We start from the raw sequence: 23,933 nt of genomic DNA, 5'->3' as shown, positions 1-23,933 counted from the left end.
CAGAGCAATTTGAAAGAAGAAAAGTAAGGTGGGGAGATTTGCCCAACTGAAGACTCATTATAGGTGTAGTAATCAGGACAGTATGGTAATGGCCAAGGAATTAGAGATCCCAGAAAGAGACCCACACACATATGAAAACCTGATGACCAAGCCAGTGGGGAAAGGATGTACCATTCAATAAATGGTGCTGGCACAATTTGTTGCCTATGTGGAGAAGAGAATAAATGTAAAGACAACCTCCTGTCATACAAACAAACAAAAAAGCCAATTCTGGATGAATTTATGATTTAAATGTGAAAAAGAGCTAACATTGTTGACGGAGTCTCCTAGATTCCAAATTCATTTATCCACCTTCCTGATGGATGTCACCCCTTGGATACCTAGTAGGTACTTTACACCCAGCACAATCATCACCTGCCTCCAAACTACTCTGTCCATACTTTCCCCATCTTGGTAACTCCAGCAGCTCCAAACTTTCACTTGCTTGGACCAGAAACCTTGGTGTCACCTTCACTCTTGCTCTTACCTCCCACACCAGCAAAGCTGTCAGCTCTGCCTTCAGAATACATCCAGAACCTGGCTTCTTTCCACCTCACTTCTCCTGCTGAGATGTCAAGTCAAGGCACCAGCATTCACACTCGAGTATTTCAACAGCCCCTCTCTGGTCTCTGCTTCCACCTTGGCATGAGCCCTTGCCCAAACCCCCTCTCCCCCGACCTAGCCCCAGCAAATTATTCTTAACATAATATCCAGAACAACACTGTTCACACCAACCAGATCCTGTTGTGCTCTGCTCAAAACCCTCCCCTTGTCTGCCATGTGCCTGCCATGATCTGGAGTGGAGCCCACCCTTTTCCCTTCTGACCTCACCTCCCTTGAGCTCCACTGAGTTCCTTTATTTTTCCTGGACCACTCCAGGCATATGTGTGCCTCATCCTACAGTTACAGAGGCGTTTCCATTGCACCTCAAGTGCTGCCTTCTCCTGGAAGTGCACCTGCACATCCTCTTCCCCCTATTGTTCTTCACAACACTTGTCCCCATCTGACATTCTGTGCATTTTAGTTTTTGGTGTTTTTTGTTTTTTGTTTTTGTTTTTGAAAATTGGCCTGTCTCCATTCACTAGAACGTCAGCTTCACGAGGGGAGGGATTTTTGCCTGTTTCCCACTGTGTGCCCAGAGCCTAGAAAAAAGCTTGGCACTTGGTATATATTCAAGAAATGTTTGTTGCATTAATGAATAAATCCACTACTAGCCATGTGATTTTGCATAACCTGCCTAAGCTGTAGCATCTTCATCTGTGAAACGGACAGTTATACCTAATTTACAGGATGAGTGGGATGGTGAGAGTAGTTGTTAAATACAGGGCAGTGCCTAGCTCCTAGGAGGTGCTCATAGCTAGTTTTCCCCTTCCCTCTGGTTTTGCCTATAAGGGAGCAGAGACTAGGGTCAGAAAGAGGCAGCCTTTTCTGTTATTCTCCTTCCCTTCCTTTCTCAGCAACCACACAGCCGTAGAACAGGATGAGGCATTGCTTTCTGAGTACAATGGAATTCTCTTCCATATATATTGTTAAAAGAAATCAACAAGCCACAGAACATGGTACAAAGGGAGGCATGATTGCCTCTGAGATGGAAAAGCAAGTGGCAGGGGGCCACTATACACCTTAATGAGTCTTGAATCTTTACCACGTGAATAAATTTCTGCATGCAAAGAAATTATAAACCCCCAGCTTGGTAGCAAATGTGCACTTGTGACTTGCCCCTCCTGGGGTGACATGTTGTCACGGTTGGCCTGAGCAGGAGGGGATGTGGTTGGGCTGTCCATGTCATCCCCAGTGATCCATGTGATCAGTTGTCAAGGGCCCATCCTTTTAGAGGTCTTCAGAGCATGGCATGGGGGGTGGAGATGGGGTTACAACTGGGGCCTTTTTACAGATTTTTTTCAAAAACCTTCCCACAAATCTGTTTTTTCAAATCCTGTACACAGTCACATACTAATTACCTGAAAGTTCTTGACAGTCAGTTTCTGAAGGTGAGCTTCACACAACACTGCTGGGCCTTGGAGTGGCTGTCAAGGTACCTTGAATCCACACATCTCATGTGTTTATGTATTTTCTGAATTAGCAGATATGAAAACATAATTTATGCTATGTGGGAGTGAGTGAAAGTTTTTTTTAATGTTAAAATGGGATCCTAATAACTAAAAAGGTTGTGACTTACCTCAGAAGCCAGCATATCTTCAGAAGTAAAAGTAAATTTATATTTTCATCAGTGTATGCCCAGCCCATGCAGCCTTTCATTTTTCCTGTTAGGTAACTCCCATCCCCTTGCCAGGCCAAACGCAAAGCTCAGAGACCCATCTTACAAGCATTTCTAAAACGGTGGTTTCTTTCCTGGTTTTATTGCATTTCATTATATTACCTGCTTGCTCAGTCACAGATATAGGAATGAATACAATTGACCTCACCTAAAAACCCTGTTAAATGGTAGGGGAGAAAATAAGCAGATTGGGCATAGCAGATGAGTGGGGACAGGGCCAAAGTAATCGGCCACATCAAGTGCACGTGTCACGGTGCAGGGACCCGGGAGGGGGAGAGGAAACCATGACAGGCTCTGGGAACACCCAAATCTGTGCCATTCGTGCTGCTTAATAAGGCAGAAAATGGGGATACTGTTTCACCCAAGATTTCCATCAAGTGTAGTTAAATAAAATGAGTTTTGGCTGAACTTGGAAAATTCGCTAAACCAAGTGAACAAATGAGACATTACTTTAATGAAAAGAACTCTGATTTTGCTTGCTGGATAATAGTCTTGAGCTTTAACTTATTTTGTGTGAAATATATACGTGTGTGTGTATGTATATTTTTCTGATTTGGCTTATTCCAAAGAAGAATTCTAAATCCAACTTTTAAAAACAAGCCTTTTCCCCTACCTTTTTCCTCCTCTCCCTTCTTTTCTCCTACAATGATTTTTTATCTGTCCCATAGAGGGCTAATGTTAAAAGGTAATAAGAAGTGGAAATTATACATACAAAAGGATAATGCTACAAAAGTTACTTTCTTGCACTCAGCCATTTGGAAATTGAAGTGCATTTTCCCATTGAAACGACGTTATTCATGGCTGGCTTCCCAGCCAACCCACAAAAGCCTATTTAATCTATAATGTCTGTGTGGTATAGTACAGTGCTAATTGTACTATGGAACCCAACCACCACCCTAGGTTCCCATGGATAAATGTGTTTCAAGTTCAAATTGGGATTCCAGGAACACATTTCCCTTGTTTCCCTGAGGGGAAGGCAGCTGCCTTGTCCTAGCTCTTGCCCACTTCCTCCACCACCACCACCATCATTGCCGGGTCCTGTGCCCTGGGCATTTTCTCATCTGAATTAGAGTGAGGACTATCACTGTGAAGGCAGTAGGTTATGGCTCTGGGAGCCTGGGGCAGAGGAGCCCAGAGGATCAGGAGCTGGAGGGAGCTGAAGTGGGAAGAGGGGCAGAGCTTTAGTGAATCAGAATGGAGAGATTGGGGGGCTGCATCCCTTTGCTAATGAGCTCCCTATGCAGGTAGTGTATTCTTGGGACCCGAGGGCAGTCTGCTGTCTTCTTTCCATGATAGCCAGTGCTAGGGCGGGGCCCTTGCAGCAGGTGCACCCAGAGGAAGTCCCCCATGGCTGAAGAGTGGACCTCCTATGAAGGGGGACAGTGACTATAGGTGCTGAGATCAACATGCCTAGCACAGTGTTTCCCAAAGATGCCTGTACCTCTGCTGGTAACCACAGTGATTTGTCTTGATACACCCAAGAACAAGTTTTGTTCTAAATGTATATCTTGATTTTTATGGTTAATCTTCTGTTTATAGCAAGGGATATCAGTTTTCTATTTATGATGTTGTTGCAAATTTCCTATTGAAATCATCTAAGCCAAAAGTGAACTGATTGGAAGAAAAAAAAATGAAGTACAGGAAGTGCATGTGTGTGAGAGGTTGTTTGGTGAATGACTCTAGTAAAATGGTATGCTGTCAAGTGGAAAGAAAACAGGCTACAAACAGTATGGGTTATGTTACTCCATTTTTAAAAACACACAAAGTACATTTCATTGTATAATTATTCTCAAAAAGATAAGTCTGGTAAGAGGGACACCAAAATATTGACACTGTTTGGTTACCTATGGGAAGTGGTATGAAGGATGACTTTTCCAATAATTTTTTCTCTTCTTGTGAGTACTTTCTGTTTTTGATTGCAGTCACAATTTGTTTTATGATGAAAATGTAACTGGAAAGCATATGGAACTCTCTCTCTATGCTCTCCATTATCTTTTCTCCTCCTTCAGTTACATGCTATCCTCTTAGGCACCTTACTAAGGAATGTGGGTAACTTCTGCCTTTGTTTTTTGAAGGAACCTTTAAATCTTTTTTCCTCCAACTTAAGATACCAGTAAATTCCACTCAGCTGAAAAAGTGAAAACGGCATCTCAATTTCTATACAAATGGTTCTCCAGAGCTCTTGCTGTCATGCCAGGGGAGCGGTTGGGAAGGACCATCGGGATGTCCCTTTGGGACAGCCACCAGAATAAGAGTTGGAAGACCTGCTTCTCCACCCTTGTCTTTTTTAACTTGCTGGGTTGCCTTGGCTTAAGCCAGACCCCTCAGGGTCTCCACTTCTGCTACTGGTTCAGGTGATAGATACTCACATCCCATAAGAATTCATCAGTCCAGGGAATTGGGCTCAGTGTTTGGAGAAATTGGTTAAGATAGCTGAGAGAGGTGGGGCTAAACTCTCAGTTTCACTGCTTTGCATAGGTGACCAACTCATCCCAGCTTGCTCAGGACCTGTAGCTCTAGTGGTCCCATATCCTGGGGACCTTCTCAGTCTCAGGTAAACAGGGACAGTTGGCCACTCTAACTTTACATGTTTAGGCCAACACAGTGGAATTGACAACATGGGAAGTATAGGGAAAATGACAGTCAAACAATTTCCCCAGCCAATCTCCAAGAGAAACGTATTGGACACTTCATGTAAATATAACACCTTTCTAACGAAATGTAATTTTCATTTTTTTTAAAGATTATTTATTTATTTGACAGAGAGTGAGAGCAGGAACACAAGCAGGGGGAGTGGGAGAGGGAGAAGCAGGTTTCCCACTGAGCAGGGAGCCCGATGTGGGGCTTGATCCCAGGACCCCGGGATCACAACCTGAGCTGAAGGCAGATGCTTAACTGACTGAGCCACCCAGGCACCCCCGAAATGTAATTTTCAATAAAAATTTAGTTGATAGCCCGAGATGTCCTGAAAGATGTGCTCTCAAAGTTGCTGTCACATTTTTCCCAACTCTTCCAAAGGTTTCATACCTTATACAGTGGTTGCTAGGCTTCAGTAGCGGAAGGAGGGGGAAAAAGTACACCTCATCATCTCCCTTTTGGTAATCTTAGTCATGTGTGTGGTTTTAATCATTTCTGCAGGGAAAAGGCAAACCTTGCTGTTACGCTCTGCAATGACAAGGAGGCGATCATGGCCCAGGCTACCTTCGTGGACTATCCCAACTGGAATGTGTCCAATCAGGACAACTGGGTGTCTGTGTTCCGGGAGCTTGACAGTGAAATTCCATGCACAGTAAGCAATTACACACAGTTCTTATTAGAACAGCCTTAATTTTGAAGGGAAACCCTGTGTTTGCACATATGTCTTTCCAGTTTTGAGACTGAACAGTTCCAAACTCATGATAGAAAGTGACATCATGACAGAAACAAAGTTAGCTAGCAGGGAAGAACGGTGAGTCTAAGAGCAAGAGGCCAGAGAGGATGCAGAAAGGAAGGTAATAGCCAGATCAGTCAGCTGGTGGCAAGGCCTTGGTCACCTCTATTGGTGAGGACTAGGAGGGAGCAGGGAATCAGCAGGAGCATCAGATGTGTGCTTCTCAGGTCTTCACACTGTGTCCCCAGCATCAGTGCCCAAAGTCTTTTTTTTATTGAAGTATAGTTGACACACAATGTTACATTAGTTTCAGGTGTACAACAGTGTTTGGACAGCTCTATATGTTATGCTGTGCTCACCACAAGTGTAGCTACCACCTATCACTATACAATGCAATACCATTGACTCTATTCCCTATGCTGTACCTTTCATCCCCATGACTTATTCAGTCCATAAATGGAACTGTACCTCCCACTCCCTTTCACTCATTTTGCCTATCCCCCTTCCCTTTTAGCAACCGCCAGTTTGTTCTCTGTATTTATGGGTCTGTTTCTGGCTTTTTTTGTTTGTTTGTTCATTTGTGTTTTAGATTCTACATATGAGTGAAATCATTTGGTATTAGTCTTTCTCTGCCTGACTTATTTCACTTAGCGTAATACCTTCTAGGTCCATCTATCTTGTCACAAATGGCAAGATCTCATTTTTTATGGCCGAGTAATATTCCATTGTATGTGTCTATATGTGTGTGGGTGTATGTATGTATGTGTATCACATCTTCTTTATCCATCCATCAGTGGACACTTGGGCTCAGTGTCTGAAGTCTTTGATATGTTGGGAGGGCACCTGCCTTTACACCTTTGCTCCCATAACAGTGATAATAGAGCCTCAGATCCCCGTTGCACTCTGTAATTTTTGAGGTGCCCTTGTGGACTCTGGCTCTTTTGATGTCTTCATCAAATGTGGGCACATTACAACTTGTTGGCAACCTGACTTGGTAGCTGGTGCTGAGTCTGAGCTTTCTCTGCCCTCAGCCTGTCAGAGCCAGGCCTGCATATGGCCGCAGTTCTGTGGAGAGCTAGAGGCCATGACTGTGGGTAGCATGCTTGCCTGTCAGTGGAATTCAAGAGTGTGTCCCCAGAGCCCTAGGGAATGCCAACTGCGTGAATGAGTGAGTTCACCTCCCCATATACACGTGTATGTGCACACACATACATGCCCACGTGCACCCCAACACATCATCTAGCATTTATTCAGCTAAATAATGTCTTCCCCATGTCCTTTGCTTCTCCTTTTCCTCACTACTCTATACACCCAGTTACATTTTCAGAAAAATTATCTCAAACTTGGAAATAGGCCAAAAAGATGCTTTCAGTCCAATGCTTGTATGTCTGATTGATTTTCTATTGACCAGGCTATTGTACAGTTCTACAGGAACATTGATTAACTTTGTAGATTTTTGTCCATTCGAGATGTAAATAATTTCTGTCTAGTGGAAGAGATCACCTCAGAATTTATGGTTTATGGCCTTGTAGGACATTAACTATTTTGTATCTAGCCTAGCAAATCTTATTCTAACATTCCCTCATTAAAATACCTGAAGTAGCCAGCTCCTCAAGTGCAGCAAATTGTTTTTATCATCCCACCAATCGCCTCTTTAATTGATGGGTTGAATAAATCTCTGACGTGTGCTTATTTGATGTTTGTATTAGGGTCATGACTTTACCTTATCAAACATCATAAATTAACACCCTTATTCATAAATTCATTCCCCTTTTGTTCCTTTGCTTGTTCTCTTAAGATTGTTTCTCTTTGAACTACTTTTAAACTCCTTCGGCAGTATAGAGCTCAGCTGTCCAGTATGGTGGCCATCAGCTATACATAGCTATTGAGTACTTGACATGTGCTAGTCTGAATTACGATGTGCTGTAAGTGTAAAATATACAGTGAATTTCAGATACTTAGTAGGAAAAAAGAGTGTAAAATATCTCACAATTTTTATTTTACTTGTCAAAATGATATTTAAGTATGTTAGGTTAAATAAAATATATTGAAAATTAATTTTATGTGTTTATCTTTATTCTTTTTTTATGTCTACTAGAAAATTACATATCCTGCTTGTATTTGTGGTTCAAGTTATTTTGTTATTGGACAGCATTGGTATAAAGCCTTAAGGCTTAATGTATTACTTATGCCAGGGGTATTTGCAACTGAAGTAATGCTTTTTATCTTAAAGCTAAAGAATAAACCTTGAATTGTAATATTTTTGATGGAAGAGAGAATTTGGAAGATAAATCAGCCAAATAATAATCTGTGTACTCCTAAGACTAGTCCTGTTGAGAATGTACAGCAGATGTTAAGTAAGGTGGTTGTGGGATCAGCAGGTAACACATGGAAAGTGCTCACAGTGGTGTTGTGGCTGTTGCTATCTGGACTGTAGGGTTTGTATTGTTTGCCTTTTGGGAGCTTTCAAGCTCCTGAACCAAACTCATGATTCTTTTCTTGCCATTTTATGTCTGATAAACACCCTCTGAGTATTTCTAAGGCATGCACTATCCAACAGGAGGGGAGACCAAGGCACACGGATGTGCAGGTGGTAACCCAAGGCTGTCTATAAAATTGCTCAGAAGACAAGAAACACAGAAAGCACTCCTGTTGTCCTGATTTCTGGGTACAAGCACCACCCTCACCGGTTAACCACCTCACATTTGCATTATCTCTGGAATTTGAAAATTTGCCCATAAACACTGGGGTACCGAGTTAGGCAGACCAACGTGTGGATGTATGAAATAACTGCTCATTTTTGAGACCACTTAAAATGTCTTCAGAAGTTAAGAGACAAAGCTCTTTAAAAATTGGAAAGATTTAACCTAAAGTCCTGTTCCAATCTTGCTACTTTGAGTTTCCAGCTCTCAGGTTTTCTGGCTCCCAGGAGTAATATTCGATTCTGACTCTGGGAATGTTGAACAAAACAAGCTATTGGATTCATAACGTGGCATCTGCCTTCCATCCTTCAAATTCATAAGAGAATCTTTCTCTTGTGTCACTTGAATAGAGCAGCAGCTGCTGACTCAAGAGCCCCGGGGAATGGGTGATTGTCTTTCACTTGGCATAGACACCCCCGAGGACAAGACTACTGAGTTAATAATCGATTTCACTCCCCTGCAGGCACTTCCCTGCCCCTAGCCCCATTCGTGAGGGCAGGAAGAAGGGCTGGATGCACTGGACTCATTTACAATCCCTGTTTCCTTGAATAATTCTAAGCTCGGAGGACAGAAGGCAGCAAATGGAGTCAGTAAGATAGCTCGAATGCTGCCTGGGTGTCTCATCACTACAGACATGAAATATCACCCCCCAAACCGGGCAGTTCTGAGCCTATGGCCACCCCCCAAATCCTCCCCCCCCATTTCCCACGCTGCTCTGACATGGCCCGAATGCTGCCTCAGCCTTTAATCATGTTCTGCTTTCTTGTGCAGCCTCTGAACACGTTGTTCCTGCACCTCTTTGTGGCGGTGGATGAGTATTCTGTTGGTTGCTGCAGAGAGATTATTCGGTGAGTAGCTGGGGTCTTGCAGACCGCGATGTCAGGGGGCTGGCCAGCAGCACCATAGACAAGACATGTTAATGCCAAAATGACACGAAAGAGACTATGTGCCTAGTTTGAAAATATTTTCAAAGGACATGAAATTCTTTGAGGTGTTTAATTTGCTTGTAACTTAGGGCTGTATTAAAGCCTCTATGCTGAATAGCAGAGATATTTCTGAAAGAAAACAATCTATTTCTTTGAGTCAACACATCTTTCACTACCATCATTGAGGCAAACAGGTAGTGCAGTCGTTTAAAAAAAATGGATTTGGGGAGGAAGAGTAAAGCATCATAAGTTTGAATGTTTCTAAAAATAGTTTTCCTCAATCTTATCTTTAGAAATGTTTATTAACCTGACAGACTGCAGAAGCATCCTGAATAATCTGGAGTGTCGAAATTTGATCAGTCAGGCTACCAGGTGATGGTGCTGTGTCTCTGACAGCCTGCACAGACATTTGGGGGTGGTGGCCTCAGCTTTCAAGGCACTTTGTAATGTCACACCAGACCATCCAGATGCCAGGTCAAAGGTTAATGTCAGCAGAAATCTGGTGTGCCAGATTTCTTCTCTCTACCTCCATGGAACAGACAGAAAAGAGGCCGGTTGGAATTTAAGGAAATGTAGAGAAGGAAAAGAAATTGCCTTGAAGATGTTCTTGCCTTTGCAGGCAGGGAGCAGAGGAGCCCAGGTGGATTTATGAACATCTGATGTTTTTAGTGAAGGCATGTGTCTCACACAGTGCTAGCTAATGGGATTTCTTTGCTATTAACACCTGTCCCGCCCTCTCTTCCCCTTGCCAGGACCGTGTTTAAGGCAGTGCCAGAACTGCACTTCATATTCCTCATAGTGCCATCCTACATGAGCCTAGGTAAGCTCTACGCAACCACCTCCTGTCCCCAGTCGCCGACATAGGAAACTCACACTTAAAATGGCACTTTGGGGAATGGGAATAAGAATGGTCTCCAGGTCCTAAATGTATCATGTGCCTATTTGATCATAACAATTAAAATACAACTTAGAACGGAAGTTACGTTTTGTTACGAAGTATGAAAGTTATTCCTTGGTAAAAATGAGGCCACATTTCTTTGTCTCCGTGATTTAGGCTCGACTCTCATAACTGTGTTTGAGCAAGTGGGGAACATTCCAAGTCTGACGTATGATGAGGACTTTGCCGTGCATATATGTCACAGGCACAACCATTACCCCCAGCTGCACATCCGCAATGCCAGGTAAGGCTGGAGCAGTGCCTTTTCTGACCTCAGGTTTACCCGGACACTTACCTTACAAAGAGCTGCTAAATTGCCAGTTCTTACTGTGAGTATTTATAACTTGGATTAAATTATTTTTTAATGCCCGTAAGTAACTTTATTTGGAGATGTTTTCAGTTCCCCTTGCTGACATAATTTACAGGACTAAATATCTGATGAGACTCATGTGGTGCTATGTGGCCAACAAAGTTGTACATTTACTATTTAATTGAGTTTCTGAAAACATGCAATCCTTGGCCCCACCGTGGGTGAAATAACTTTCAAATAAATGTAAAAATAAATCCGCCTGTTTAGTTTTCCCAGTAAAGCCCACCTATTTTCTGACATTGACCCTAAAGAGGAGTTTTGGAAGTTGAAGGTCTTTACCATCAATGGGCCCAATGACATGACCCAAAGTTCAGCAGCCTTAAGAAGATGGCTCTGGCAGATTCTCTTTTCCAAAAATGGCTGCAACACCATCTTACATCCTGCAAGCTATCCTACAAGGGGATCTTAGGAGACTATTGTGCTGGAGAGGCCACATGTTGGCCCTGGGGTCGACAGCCCCAGCATGGCTCCCACTGACAGTCAGCATAGACTACCAGCCATGTGAATGAGCCATTGTGGACGTCCAGCCAAGGAGAGCCCCATATGTCTGAAGCCCAGCTGACATGTGACTGCAGCCACAGGAGAGACCCCAAGCAAGGACTGACCCAACTGAGTCTTCCCAGATTTCTGACTTACAAAGTTGTGAGCAAAATAAAAGGGATTTTTGGAATAAAAGTGCATATGAAATCATTTTACAAGGGTCGTTGCACGGTTTTATCAGTGAAGAATAAATTGTGTCTTCTTGGGTCAACTGTTGTCATGAATGCTGTATTTCTTTAGAAAGTATTAAATTTAAATTTTTTAAAAAGTGAGAGCCTACTATTTACCAGTCCTGTAGTATTATGGCATAATTGTTAAGAATATGCAATAATGAGGGACCCCTGAGTGGCTCAGTTGGTTAAGCATCTGCCTTCGGCTCAGGTCATGATCCCAGGGTCCTAGAATCGAGTCCTGCATCAGGCTCCCTGCTCTGCGGGGAGCCTGCTTCTCCTTCTGCCTGCCACTCCCCCTGTTTCTGCGCACTCTCTCTGACAAATAAGTAAATAAAAATCTTAAAAAAAAAAAGAATTTGCAATAACGGCACAAGATCTAGATTCTGATCTTGATTCAACTACTCACCTGATGGGTTAACTTAAAAAAGAAACTTGGCCTCTTCAGGCCTTAGTTTTATTCCTGTCAGTGGGTATCAGGGCATTGTCTACTTCATGGGATCGTTGCAATGATTGGATAAGCTGATGGATGTACTAAGTAGTTCATACAGGTACTTAGCACACTTCTCGTCACATGTCAGTGCCCAAGGAAATGAAATATTATTAATATTAAGTTAAATAGGAGCGCCTGGGTGGCTCAGTTGATTAGGTGTCTGTCTTCAGCTCAGGTCATGATCCCAGGGTCCTGGGATCAAGCCCCACATCAGGCTCCCTGCTCAGCGGGGAGTCTGCTTCTCCCTCTCCCTGCCCCCTGCTCATGCTCTCTCTCACAATCTCTGTCTCTCAAATAAATAAATAAATAAAACCTTTAAAAAATATTAAGTTAAATAGGGAAGACAGACCCAGCTACAATAAACTATAATGCTGGGTGGCTTAGAAAAGGAAAGGACAGAGAAAGAGGAAGACAGCTTCATACAGAACCTCTGTGCCCACCCCCATCCCCAAATCTAAATATCCATCAACAAGTAAATGTTTACATTTACAAACTGTGGTGCATCCATGCAGTGGATACTTCTCAGCAATGAAATGCAATGAACTTCTTATAGATACAGGAGGGCCGATCAATCTCAGTTCATGCTGAGTGAAAGGCAGACATAGAAACAAAGACCATATACTACTGACTCCTCTTGTGTGATGTGCAAATGGCCAGTCGATACAGATTGGGAGCAGATGAGTGGTTGCCTCTGGTGGAGGGAAGACTACACCTGGGAGGAACACGCTGGAATTCTGGGGCAATGGCAGTGCTCTGTGTATTGATTAGGGGACATGCAGTTGCCAAAACTCACCCAACTTAATACCTGTGCATTTTACTATATGTTACTATGTCTCAATTTTAAAAATAATTTAAAATAAGGCTTCACAGAGAAGGTAGCCTCTGAATCCGGTCAGAAAGGATGAGCCAGAGTTTAGTCAGAGGGACAGACTCAGCAAAGCTGTAGAGGCAGGAAAGCACCTGGAATATCTATTAGCAGGCAGTAGGCAAGCGTGGCTGCTTTCACGGTGTGGAGAGGAAGAATTACAATGAGAAGGCTTTATCCTGGAGCCAGCAGCGAGCACTGATGAAGAAAGGCATGATATGGGCTGGGTGTGAAACATAACTGACTTTTGTGTGGTTAGTGGCTTATAAGGGAGGCGCACAGAACAGTCTGGCCCAGAAATGATCCTAGCTGGAATTCAGGCACTGACAAGTCAAAGAGATCCAGCTGGGGGTGGGGGGTGCATGGATGCAAGGAAATGTTTAAGGGGGAAAGTGCAGTTTGGTTGCCAGCTAGATGGAGAAGTTGAAGGATGAGAACGAGTTAATGGTGACTCGGGTTTTTAAGTATGGGGGTGGGGATGGTGGGTTCATGAGCTGAGAGTAGAAATAATAGGGTTAGATGGATAGGTGGGATGTGGGAACACAGGAGGTCATGAAAATAAAGGAGATTGTCCAGTTGAGGAGGAGATTTTAAAGTGAAAAAGCAGAGGCCTAGGGCGGAATTTTGAAAGGTGAAAATGAGCTGTTAATGATAAGGAAGCAAACTAGAAGAGAGGGAGAGGAGTCTTATGGAAGTCAGACTCATAAGTCTGGCAAATGATGCAGGGAAATCAAATAATTGGAGTCTAAAGAAGAGGCCTTTGGACTTAGAAATTTAAAAAGATGCAGAGGAGTTGAATAAAATTGAAGTTCTAGCCAAACTGACCAAGGAAAAAGAGAAGACAGATTACTAATATCAGAAATGAAAGAGGTGATACCACTATAGATCTTACAGACGTAAAAGGATAAGGGCTCTGTAAATTCAACAATTTAGATGAAATGGGCCAATTCCTTGAAAAACACAATCTGCCAAAACTCATTTAAGAAAAAAAATGATAATAACTTGGAGAATTCTGTATCTATTAAGGAAAAGTTGAGTGAACTTTGGGTGGGAGGCAGGGTGGCTGCCTGCCTCTCCCCCAGTCTCCAGCCCTGACCCTGCCTCATCCTGATTTGCTTCTCTTCTTTTTCTCTTGTCCTCATGGCTCTGAACTCTGTCTTCCCAGGACCTGGACCTCAACTTTCTCTCAAGCTCATCCCTTTGGCTCTTCTGTGCCAACAGTGGGCACTTAGTCACCAGTGCCCTACCTCCAGCCCCTTGGTTTGGGGTCTGGTCTTGTCTCTCCTTGAAGGGCAGAGTTGGGTTTTGGAAATCACATTGCAGTGAGCTGAATAAATGAGAGGTAACGAAGTGAAGGCAAGGGGATATCCACTGCTCTTTAGAGAAGTTTGGTAATGAAGGAGCAAAGACCAGAGCAAAGAAGCAAAGAGAAGACGGATGATGAACGTTATGCAAACAATGTAAAGTGATTTCATTTTTACTATCCACGTAGAGCATTTATTTGCATTCTAAGATCCAGACAGCTTGTGTCTAAAAAAAAGATTATCAAGATTACCAATATTTTACAATAATATTGTAATATTGATACAAATTATCCACCTAATTTAGGACAAGAGAGAAGAAAATTCCTTGTAGAAAACCATTTTTTTTAAATTTCTTTTTATTCATAGCCAAATACATTATAATTCTCTTTATAAAACCCCTTTGGTCAGGATACAAATGCTAATTCAAGCCAAATGCATTCTGAAGAAAAGGAATTCTGTGAGTGAAATATATTTTTTAAATAACATTTTTAATTGATTCTCTCACACCTTTCAAATCTTCCTTCCTGATTTATGAAGTTTCTCTTGTTAGTATCAGCACAGGAAAATAGGTCCTCCTGCCCTTCAGGAAATTAGTCTTTAAAGGAGTTTTATTGTAAAACTATTCACAAGTAGGCAGTTTCTTTATTATGTTAGGAGAAATTTACATAAATTGCTTAGGATCTTGTAAGTAGTCTAATAATTGGCTGAACTTTTGTCTTCATTTAAAAATTTCTCATTTTATTCTGCCATTTGCTAATTAGCTTGGAGGATGGGTTCATTTAATAAAATGAATTCTATTTTCAAATTAGAGCAATTTTTAAAGTAAAATTACTCATTGAATTCTTCTATGTGAGTATATAACTACACACACATGTGCAAGTATATATGTATTCTCTTTGTCTCTCTTTTTGTCTGTATATAGTAATGATCATATGTTCTGTTAATTGTATTTTTCATTTAATATAACAGTTCATCATCCTTCTAGATCAGTTTTATTCTTTTTAATGGCTGCATGGTATTTCAACATGTGGCTCTAATATTCATTTAATTATGCCTTATTTATGGAAATTTGTCCTCATTTTCTTCCTATAACAAGTAGTACTATGGCCTTGTAATGTGTATCTTCAGGTACTCATGCTATTTTTTTTTTCTGTAATATAGGTACAAGAAGTAGAATTTCTAGGTAAGAGTACATTAAATACTAAGATTTAAAAATAGATGCTACCAAGTTATTTAACCAAAATATAACAATTTATATTCTAACCAACGGAGTCTAGTTTCCTTACATTTCACCAATGCTGGATGTTTTCAGTTATTAAAACTGTTTCCAATCTGTTAGGTCAAGCCAATATCTTGTTATTTTAAATTGCATTTATCTAAATATTTTGTGGGTTTGAGTGCTGTTTTAGGGGCTTTGTCTGAAATAAAATAGTTGCATTTAAAATAATTTCCGGGCGCCTGGGTGGCTCAGTTGGTTAAGCGACTGCCTTCGGCTCAGGTCATGATCCTGGAGTCCTGGGATCGAGTCCCACATCGGGCTCCCTGCTCAGCAGGGAGTCTGCTTCTCCCTTTGACCCTCTTCCCTCTCGTGTTCTCTATCTCTCATTCTCTCTCTCTCAAATAAATAAAATCTTAAAAAATAATTTCCAATTTAGAAATTATCTGGATGGATGATTAAATGTATGTATACATAGTAGATGATTTTAGGGGGGAGGGTAGATAGGAACAGCAGGTGAGGGGGGCACGTTTCTGAGAGTATTTTCTTGACTTTTTTTTTTCTTACTTACTATGTCACCAGTCTATTTTAAGAGGATATAAGTCAGGAACAGTCAAATGGGAGAGATGCACAGGGCGAAGTGTGGGGAAAGGGAGCAGAGCTTCCATGCCCTCTCCAGTGGGCTACTCTCTCTCAATCTCCATGCACTCACCAACCCGGAAGCTCCTTATTTTCTTAAAGTATGTAGACAGTATACCAAATTTGGATCTTGGCAATTGTCATTTTCTTGAGGAATTTTAAAGCTCAAGTACTTCCAGCATAGATATTTGGCAAGACGTTATTGTATTATTATCTATTATTGTAATAGATAATCCTATAGACTTAGATAATTCTATATAATCTATTATTGTAATAGAAAATGATATCTAAATCTAATACTGAAACTGACATGTACAGAGGCAGCGTATCTAAAAATGACGTCTTTCTTTCACTTTTTAGTAAGGCGACATCTTTGCTAATCTACTCGCTGATGCCCCACTTGCTATTCAGGATGTGGGTTGCTCAAGAAAAGGTGTAGACTGTGCCCAGGCCAGTGCTGGCTCCTAGTAAGCATGTGGTAAACTGATGGTTTTGAGTTAGTTTATCTTCCCAGGCCTGCCTTCCTTTCCTCCTTTGCCCTTGAAAACTTTATTAAGTTATGGACTACAACCTTCAAGGGGACAAGGATGTCCTGGCCTGAACTAAATCTTCCCAATTCCTGACCTTGAGGTCTTGCTCCTTCAGTCTCTGATGGCGACACATCCTGCTTGCTCAGCCTACAGAAAATCTGCAAGTAGCAAGCCACAAGAGGAATATGGTCCTGATGGCAAAGAGATGACAGTGGGTACTTTGTAAGGAGGTAGGGGCATTTATAAAAAGACAATTTAGCATACAGTAGTGAATTCATGAGGGAATGGTGACATTATGACAATTGATGGTTTTGCTTGTTGGAAGGTAGAGAAGTATGACACATTTTAAGAAGCCTTCTGTCCAAAGTTTTGATACTAGCAGGTGTAGAATTTCAGGTAGGCAGAAAATGCACTTATGTAGATCATTTCCCTTCCTTAAGGATGCAGGAAAAAAGATTTTTCACAAGGTCAGATGAGCATGGCTGTGCATCCTCTTAGGCTGCTGCTTTTCTCTTATTTCCCCCACATTGATTTTTTGACATCTGTCTCATCAATAGTTACTTGCACTGATAATTAACAGTGAAGAACACAGTTCTTAAAACACTAGACCAGACAAGGGTTTGAGGATGTAATTATCCTTCCCCTGTTTACCTAGCAACAAGTTCAGAACCAGGGAATTAACACTGTAATACCCAGTCCCAGTTCTTTGATTTACCCATGTGGAAAATTGTGCTGTAATCTGCCCTTCCACTTAGACACTAATTATTAAAGTTACTGTTCTATATTTTGTGTAATATTTGAAATAAAGCATAGCTGCTTCTGGACACACCTTTATAATCTATAGTGGACTTGATTAGTACTCAGTGGTGGGTTTGAGATGTTCTCAGACTGAAAAACTGTTGGAATAGTCTTTCTTGGGGAAAACCTACCCTTTTCAAGTCTTTTGGGGGTGTGGGGGAGGACTTGCCAGGGAAGGATTATGTGCTGTCAGTCAGTGTTGTAAAATGACTAAAATAGAGTGCTGCTTTTCTGCTGATAATAAAGGTTAACCAGATTGTGTCAACATTATTGCTATGTAAAATAGGTGAAAGACAATTTAGGGCTTTAAAACATAAGACTGGTAGTTTTTAAACATGAACTTTTCACCTTTTAAAGCAATTACTTTTATTAAGCATTTGACATCCTCATGCTTTTCTGAAATTCACTTAAGTTGGACTTCTGAGCGATTTCATAGGAATGAACGTTCTGAGGCTTAAGTTATGAGAATCCTAAAGCATTCAAAAAGAAGGGATAGCGCAGTTAGGAGCTTCACTGTTGCTCTTCTTGGGTCTTGGTAAGTGACCCAGCCAATAAAATCTGGTTAACAATCCAGCTGGAGTGTCGGCATGCCAAGATAGACTTCTGGATCAGATCCTGGTGGTATAAACGGCAGGGGCCTCTTACTGGCCTTGCACATGCTTTGAAGTCATTTAGGGCTTAAAATCCTCCTCATTTTAAAAATCATGACATTTTCCAAGGAGTAGAACCTAAACGGTTCCAAAATCCATCTTCAAGTTCTAAAATGGAATATGTGGTTGAGGAATGATGGATTTGATTTTCTTAAAGAAGACCACTAGAGGTCACAAGAGATCTTGGAAAGAAAAAGGTGCTTTGTTTTCCGCTTCTGAAGAAAAAGACTGACTTTAGGTTCTCCTACCTCAAGTAGAAACAGTGTTTGTGGTAAAAGGTTGGTTTAATCCAAATACACTGCTTTCTTTAGGACTACCACTAAATTAGATTCTCTGTGAGTTTTTTTCCTTCATTCACTGTTTTCTGATAGCACAGGCACACACTCACTCTTGGACTTGAAGAAATACACTATTTAGGGCATTTCAAGTAACATCAGAATCACTTTTTCAACAGTACATGTTTAAGTCTAGCTAATGAAATGCAAATCCTCTCTGGATGTGGAAAATACCGTCAGACAGGAGAGGAGAGGCCAGGCCAATATTCTGAATGCAAAGGTGGCTAGTCCCTGCTGCTGCTGTTGTTCCAGTCCTTAAGTGTGAACTTTCCATCTGTGAATTCGCAATGCTTTCTTTGCTGGCAAGGAAACAATGCGCATCTCCCACCCTGGAGGGAAGCTAGCCTGTGGATTTTCCTCTAGGATTGTAATTATACAGAAGAGTGGTCAGGATGCTGAAGCTTTGAAGCAATCTGGGGGTCTCCCTTGTCACCAAGAGACCATGCCAGTCCCCTGGGAAAGTTCTGTGGGTGCCAGGCATCATGATGTTCTTGAAAGCCCAGCTAACTGACATAGTGGAAATGAGGAGAGCGTGTCCTCCCAGGAAGCCAGGGAGAGCCATCCCATTCCTGTCATCCTCTACCTTGCCTGCCCCTGGGTTTGAGGACACCCACACCCCAAGTGATGTGTCCTTGAGAAGCTATTGATTTCCTCATGCTTTTGATTCTACTCCCATTTTCATCTGATACATTTGTCAGAGTCTGATAGACATTTAGGTACCTGAGCAATCAATCAGTCTTTATGGGATGGACCTCTTTTCTCCTCCAAACAAAGTGAAATAAAATATTCTGTAACTGATTACATTAACAAGCACATCATTGCCTCCTCCAAGCCACTTCCCGAATGGAAGAATGTTGCTTTTCACCCAGAAAAATGGCATTGTTCCCATTGTATTTATGTTGATGAATTATAGCCTGACATAGGCATAAGCCCTGAAATACTGTGGGTCACAGAGGTGCTGGGCACATGGCTGTACTGTGCCGAATGGATTCACAGTGAGTTGCCACTCTCCTGTCCCAGAGGCAGGCAGTGCTCATCAACTCGATGTGCTCGTTTTGAAACATTTTACTGGATGAATTGTTTTTCATAGCTGGGGTAGTTTGTTTCTGTGGGGCTGGATTTTGTCATATGCCATTTGAGACACTGCAAGGCTGATGTCATACTTTATCATTAGCACTGAGGCTGATGCAAGATCATAAATTATCGATTACCCCAAGGAATGCATTTGGCAGAACAAGTTCCACTGTATCCATTTTGGGGAAGAGCAGAAGGGAGAGACTCCTTAGAAGGCCACAATTTGGATATGTTCTTCTTATTTTTCCTGGAAGAATTAGTAGTGAGGTCTGATTATGGATAACTTTGTTAGTAGGCTGCAGAGGGCTTGTGATTAGGTACACGGCCTTGGGCCTCTCTGAGCCTTTATTTCGGATTTTTATATCCATGGAGTATTATTTTGGTATCCATCCTACGTAGATAAAAGTCCATGGTACACAGTTGATTTTGGAGTTTTCTATAAGATAGGTGTCTCGATTCACTAAAAAAGGACTAGGATATTGAATTATCTTCCCGTTATTTACAACAGTTATCTCTATTAATATCAATGTGGAGTTTTGTTTTTGGCAAAGTGTTTGAAGTGGATTTCTTGGCTATTCTCTTTTAGAATCTTTTTTGTTTTTTCAAACAAGTATCATTCAGGACTCTTTATGGAGAAAAGCTCCCCTCTGTTAACAGAGCCCTTTTGGCAGGTTAAGTGGGGAAGTGGTTTCTGGAATGCAGTGGGTATTCTAGGTTCTTTGAGCAGAGGTCCTGAGTGCCGGGGGTGGGGGGGGGGTGGGGGGGTGGGATGCAGCTGGGGAATGTGAAATATCCCCAGAGCAAGTGCTGCCGAGGGCTTACTGCCTACAGAGAGTCCCTTGTATCACTGCATTGTACCCTCCCTGCTGTCCTTGTCCCTGCCTGTTTAGTAGACGAGAAACCAAGGCTTAGCACTGAAGTGCCTAGGCAGGTTTCTCAGTCAGTACAGGGCTGTGGGCTCCCCTCAGGCCACACGTCCCTCACCTGGAAAACGGGCTTAGCAATGGCACCCCTCAGCGCTGCCAGTGCATGTGGGCTACCCATATATCCTGGGGATGGGAAGGGCCCTGCCCACATTGGCTGTCACCGTTTCTCCTGTGCTACAGCCTGCAGGGTATGCAGATGTCAAAGGTCAACAAAGCCAGACTGGTTAAAGTGGTAAGGACAGATTTCAATTGGTAATAACTATTACAATGGGGAAAAGCGTGCAGTGTCAACTGAACTCAACTTTGGTTTGTACAGAGGTGACTGGACCTTTTAGAGAGAAAATGAGGGAATTGGGAGGGGGCAAGGAGAGCCTCAGTAGAGTCAGGGACATGAAAAACTACAAGAAGTGGGAAGTGTGGTTGTTTCTTGTGAAACCTGAGTTTGCTAGCTGGAGCTTATTGAAGTTAGGCTCCTGCCCTCCCAAAGAGACTGGGAGACAAGGGCCCCACCTCAGGTGTTGGCTGGAACAAGTAGGCCATTCTTTTGGCAGCCTTGCTTTCTCAGGAAGGCACTATGAGGGGGGCTGGGGTCAGCCTCAGGTTGTGGTCTTGAGCTCAGAGAAACTATGTGGGTGTTTGTTCAAGTCTTTATAGACCAAGGTTGAAGTCTAGTCGAGAAGAAGGTTCAGAGTGTCTTGGTTAAGCTTTGTTACAGAGAAGCACAGGACTCCATCTCTGTCCCCAAAGAGAATATTCCTTGGTTGGGAACATGCTCTGCTTTGACATTAACACAAAAGTGGACAATAGATATCCAGCTTTGACCCTGTCATTAGGTTCCTGGGAAAGGAGCCTGGGAAGATGAACCACTGGAGGGTATGGGGGGGGAGGGAGTGAGCCTTGAAGGATGCCGGAATTCGGATAACTGAGGGAGTCACAGTGCTAGATTAGGGACAGAGGCAGAAGGAGGGAAGATGGTGAGGTCCCCTTCTAGGGACAATGAGTAGATCAACTTGTGTTATTGTTGCTGATAATGATGGAAAGAGGCTTTAAAAATGAGACTAAGGGCTCTGGGCTCATCCCAGAAACAGGGGTTGCTAGCAAAAGTTTTTGAGTAAGGGAGCGAGGTGAAGAAAGCAGAGTTTTAAACAGATCAGTGATAGTGGACAGAATGGGAAAGTTTATACCTACAGCGGTCAGTGGGCAACGGGCACAATGATTCAGCGTCTGTAGTGATAACCTCTTCCATTCCATGAGTTGATTATAAATGTTCTTCAGTTGTTCTTATTGACCCTTCCTACCTAAGTAGTAGTAATATTAATAACAGCACACCACACATTAGCATCTCACCATTTAATTTACTGTCTTTATGACAGATGAGAAAACTCTGGCACAGGGAGGTTAAGTGATTTGTCCAAGGTCACAGTTTTTAAACCCAGACTGAGCCCTGCGGGCCTTCAATGCATTTATGGTGGAGCTTTGGTACGCCCAGCCACAGGTGACCACTGGTAGCTCTCACAGTGATTGTGCACACGCAAACATAGATGGGTAGGTAGTCAAAGACTACTTTAAAAAATTAGTGTGGGCCTGAAATAACTTGTGAAATGGCTATGGTGTCACATACAGTCCCGTCCATCCTAAAGACTGTTTGTTTCTGGCTCCATGTTTTAAGTGTATTTAGTCATTATTTTAATAATTCTGGTATAATGAACACATAGTGTTATATTAGTTTCAGCTGTACAATATAGTGATTCAGCAGTTCTATACATTACTCAGTTCTGGCTCCACTTTTTAGACCCATCACTAGAGAATCCCTCTGATGATCTGGCATGTGGGATGAGACTGTTGGTTGGTTATGACATCACTGCCAGGTTGATAGTATAGTATAACAAGCAAATATCCTGGTTTCCTGGATAAGGACCCTCTGCTGTTTCTCCTTCCAGAGAGTGTTGATAAGAGATGAAGAATAAGGTTCAACCTGAGGAGTTATGTTTAAGCCCCCCTGGTCGTCATCTTCTCTTTGTTTCTTCTTCTACATGCTCTGTTGGCTAGCTTTCCCCTACATCTGAGGTTTTATATAGCAGAGATCTAGTTTTTCAAATATGTATTTCTTCCATCAAGATGGTGCTTCCATCAAGATGGTGCTTCCATCAAGATGGTGCTTCCATCAAGATGGTGCTTCCATCAAGATACTTATTACTGATGAAAAACCAACATCATTCCAACAGATGAGGCTCTGTCACCAGAGATAAAGGTTTCATCATGGGTACAGGGTAGAGATTTTCATCCAGAGTGCATGCAGTTGTCCACTTTAAAGCATTTAGATGTGGAGAGTAGAGTTGTGGCAGGAACAGGGGCATCTGACCCAGGAGTTGTGGCAGAGCTGGGTGGATGAGCCCATGGTGTTGACCTCTGGCCCTTGAGCCAAAGTCTCCTCTCAACTGTTTTGCTTGTGCTCATGCTTCTTGCTACCCATTTTCAAAAAGAATATCAAAGTAATTTTTTGAAGTGAATTTTTGAAGTGCATTGTTGGCTTAGTGTAGTATGTGACGGCAGGGTCTAAGCTGACCTGAGTTCATAACATGCTCTGCTGCCAACTATTGCTGTCATCTCAGGTGGAGCGTTTCATCCCCATGAGCCTTGCTCTCCTCCCTCTACAGAGTGAAGATGGCAATGCCTACCTCCTGGGGTTGCTATGAGAAGCATAGCAATAAATATAATCTGGATAAAGCCCTGAGCTTTATATACATATGAATCACTCAGATGAACCTACTATTAATGTCAAAGAGAACATATTAGAAGATCAAATAGGGGGGGTGCCTGGGTGGCTCAGGGGTTAAGCGTCTGCCTTCCACTCAGGTCATGATATCCAGGTCCTGGGCTCGGGCCCCACATTGTGCTTCCAGCTCAGCGGGGAGTCTGCTTCTCCCTCTCCCTCTGCCTCCCCCCCTGCTTGTGCTCTCTCTGTCTCTCTCTCTCTCAAATGAATAAATAAAATCTTAAAAAAAAAGAAGACCAAATAGGATGATGAAGATGGCATAGTAATAAAGGGAAGAAGAGATAAAAGTTAGTAGCCAAATCAGATATATTATAGGGAAACAAACAAAAGGGTAGAACATTTTAATAAGAGTAAGTATAAGACCATCCTAGACAGGTAAAATAGATATAATATAACCAAGAGTATACTAAATATAAATATAACCAAGAATATATTAAAAAGAAGAAAAGACTGTTAATGGAGTCCAAGGGCCAGCATCACCGTGCTACCATAAACCTGGTTCTTGGTTCTCCCTCTCCTCCCACACTGGTTGTCAAGGTCACTATATAGAGTCCTGACAATGGAAATTTGAGGTGAATGTCTCCAAGACAGTGAGCAGAGCTTCATTATTTTTAAACCAGCATTTCCCCCTTTATGGGAAATGTGGAGATGTCTCAAGGAATAAAAGGTAGGCTTCTGGTCCAAGATGGCGATGTAGGAAGACCCTGAACTCACCTCCTCCATGGACACACCAAATCAATTGCTATTTCAGAGCAATTCCTCCTGAAGAAGAACGGAGGACTGACTGAACAGCTTCTGAACATCACAACAAATGATAGAGGGACCACAGAGAGAACAGCAAGAGAGACAGAGACACAGGAATGAAGGGAACCGTGAACTTCAGTGGGCAGAGAGAGTACCAGGGACCATGAGCAGACTCGTCTGCCCACAGAAAAAAAGCCTCAGTTTAAAAGGGCAACTAGAATATAAAGGAACCAGCCCCAGAACGCTGCCAA

The 23,933-nt window shown here is 42.3% G+C and overlaps 1 protein-coding gene across 5 annotated transcripts in view; it reads left to right on the top strand.

Annotated features, from left to right (window-relative positions):
• CFAP61 (cilia and flagella associated protein 61) overlaps positions 1 to 23,933 on the top strand; it is a 302,051-nt gene that overhangs the window by 10,980 nt on the left and 267,138 nt on the right. For all 5 annotated transcript variants that reach the window (XM_027623975.2, XM_027623973.2, XM_027623974.1 and 2 more), the window contains 4 exons: positions 5,456 to 5,606; positions 9,161 to 9,237; positions 10,068 to 10,135; positions 10,370 to 10,496. In XM_027623975.2, coding sequence (XP_027479776.1) covers positions 5,456 to 5,606; positions 9,161 to 9,237; positions 10,068 to 10,135; positions 10,370 to 10,496 — 423 coding nt within the window. The remainder of the gene's footprint in view (positions 1 to 5,455; positions 5,607 to 9,160; positions 9,238 to 10,067; positions 10,136 to 10,369; positions 10,497 to 23,933) is intronic.

Source organism: Zalophus californianus, chromosome 8 (genome assembly GCF_009762305.2).
Source record: "Zalophus californianus isolate mZalCal1 chromosome 8, mZalCal1.pri.v2, whole genome shotgun sequence".
Lineage (NCBI taxonomy): Eukaryota > Metazoa > Chordata > Mammalia > Carnivora > Otariidae > Zalophus > Zalophus californianus.
Note: the sequence above shows the minus strand (reverse complement) of the source record. Positions and strands in the feature narration are given on the sequence as shown.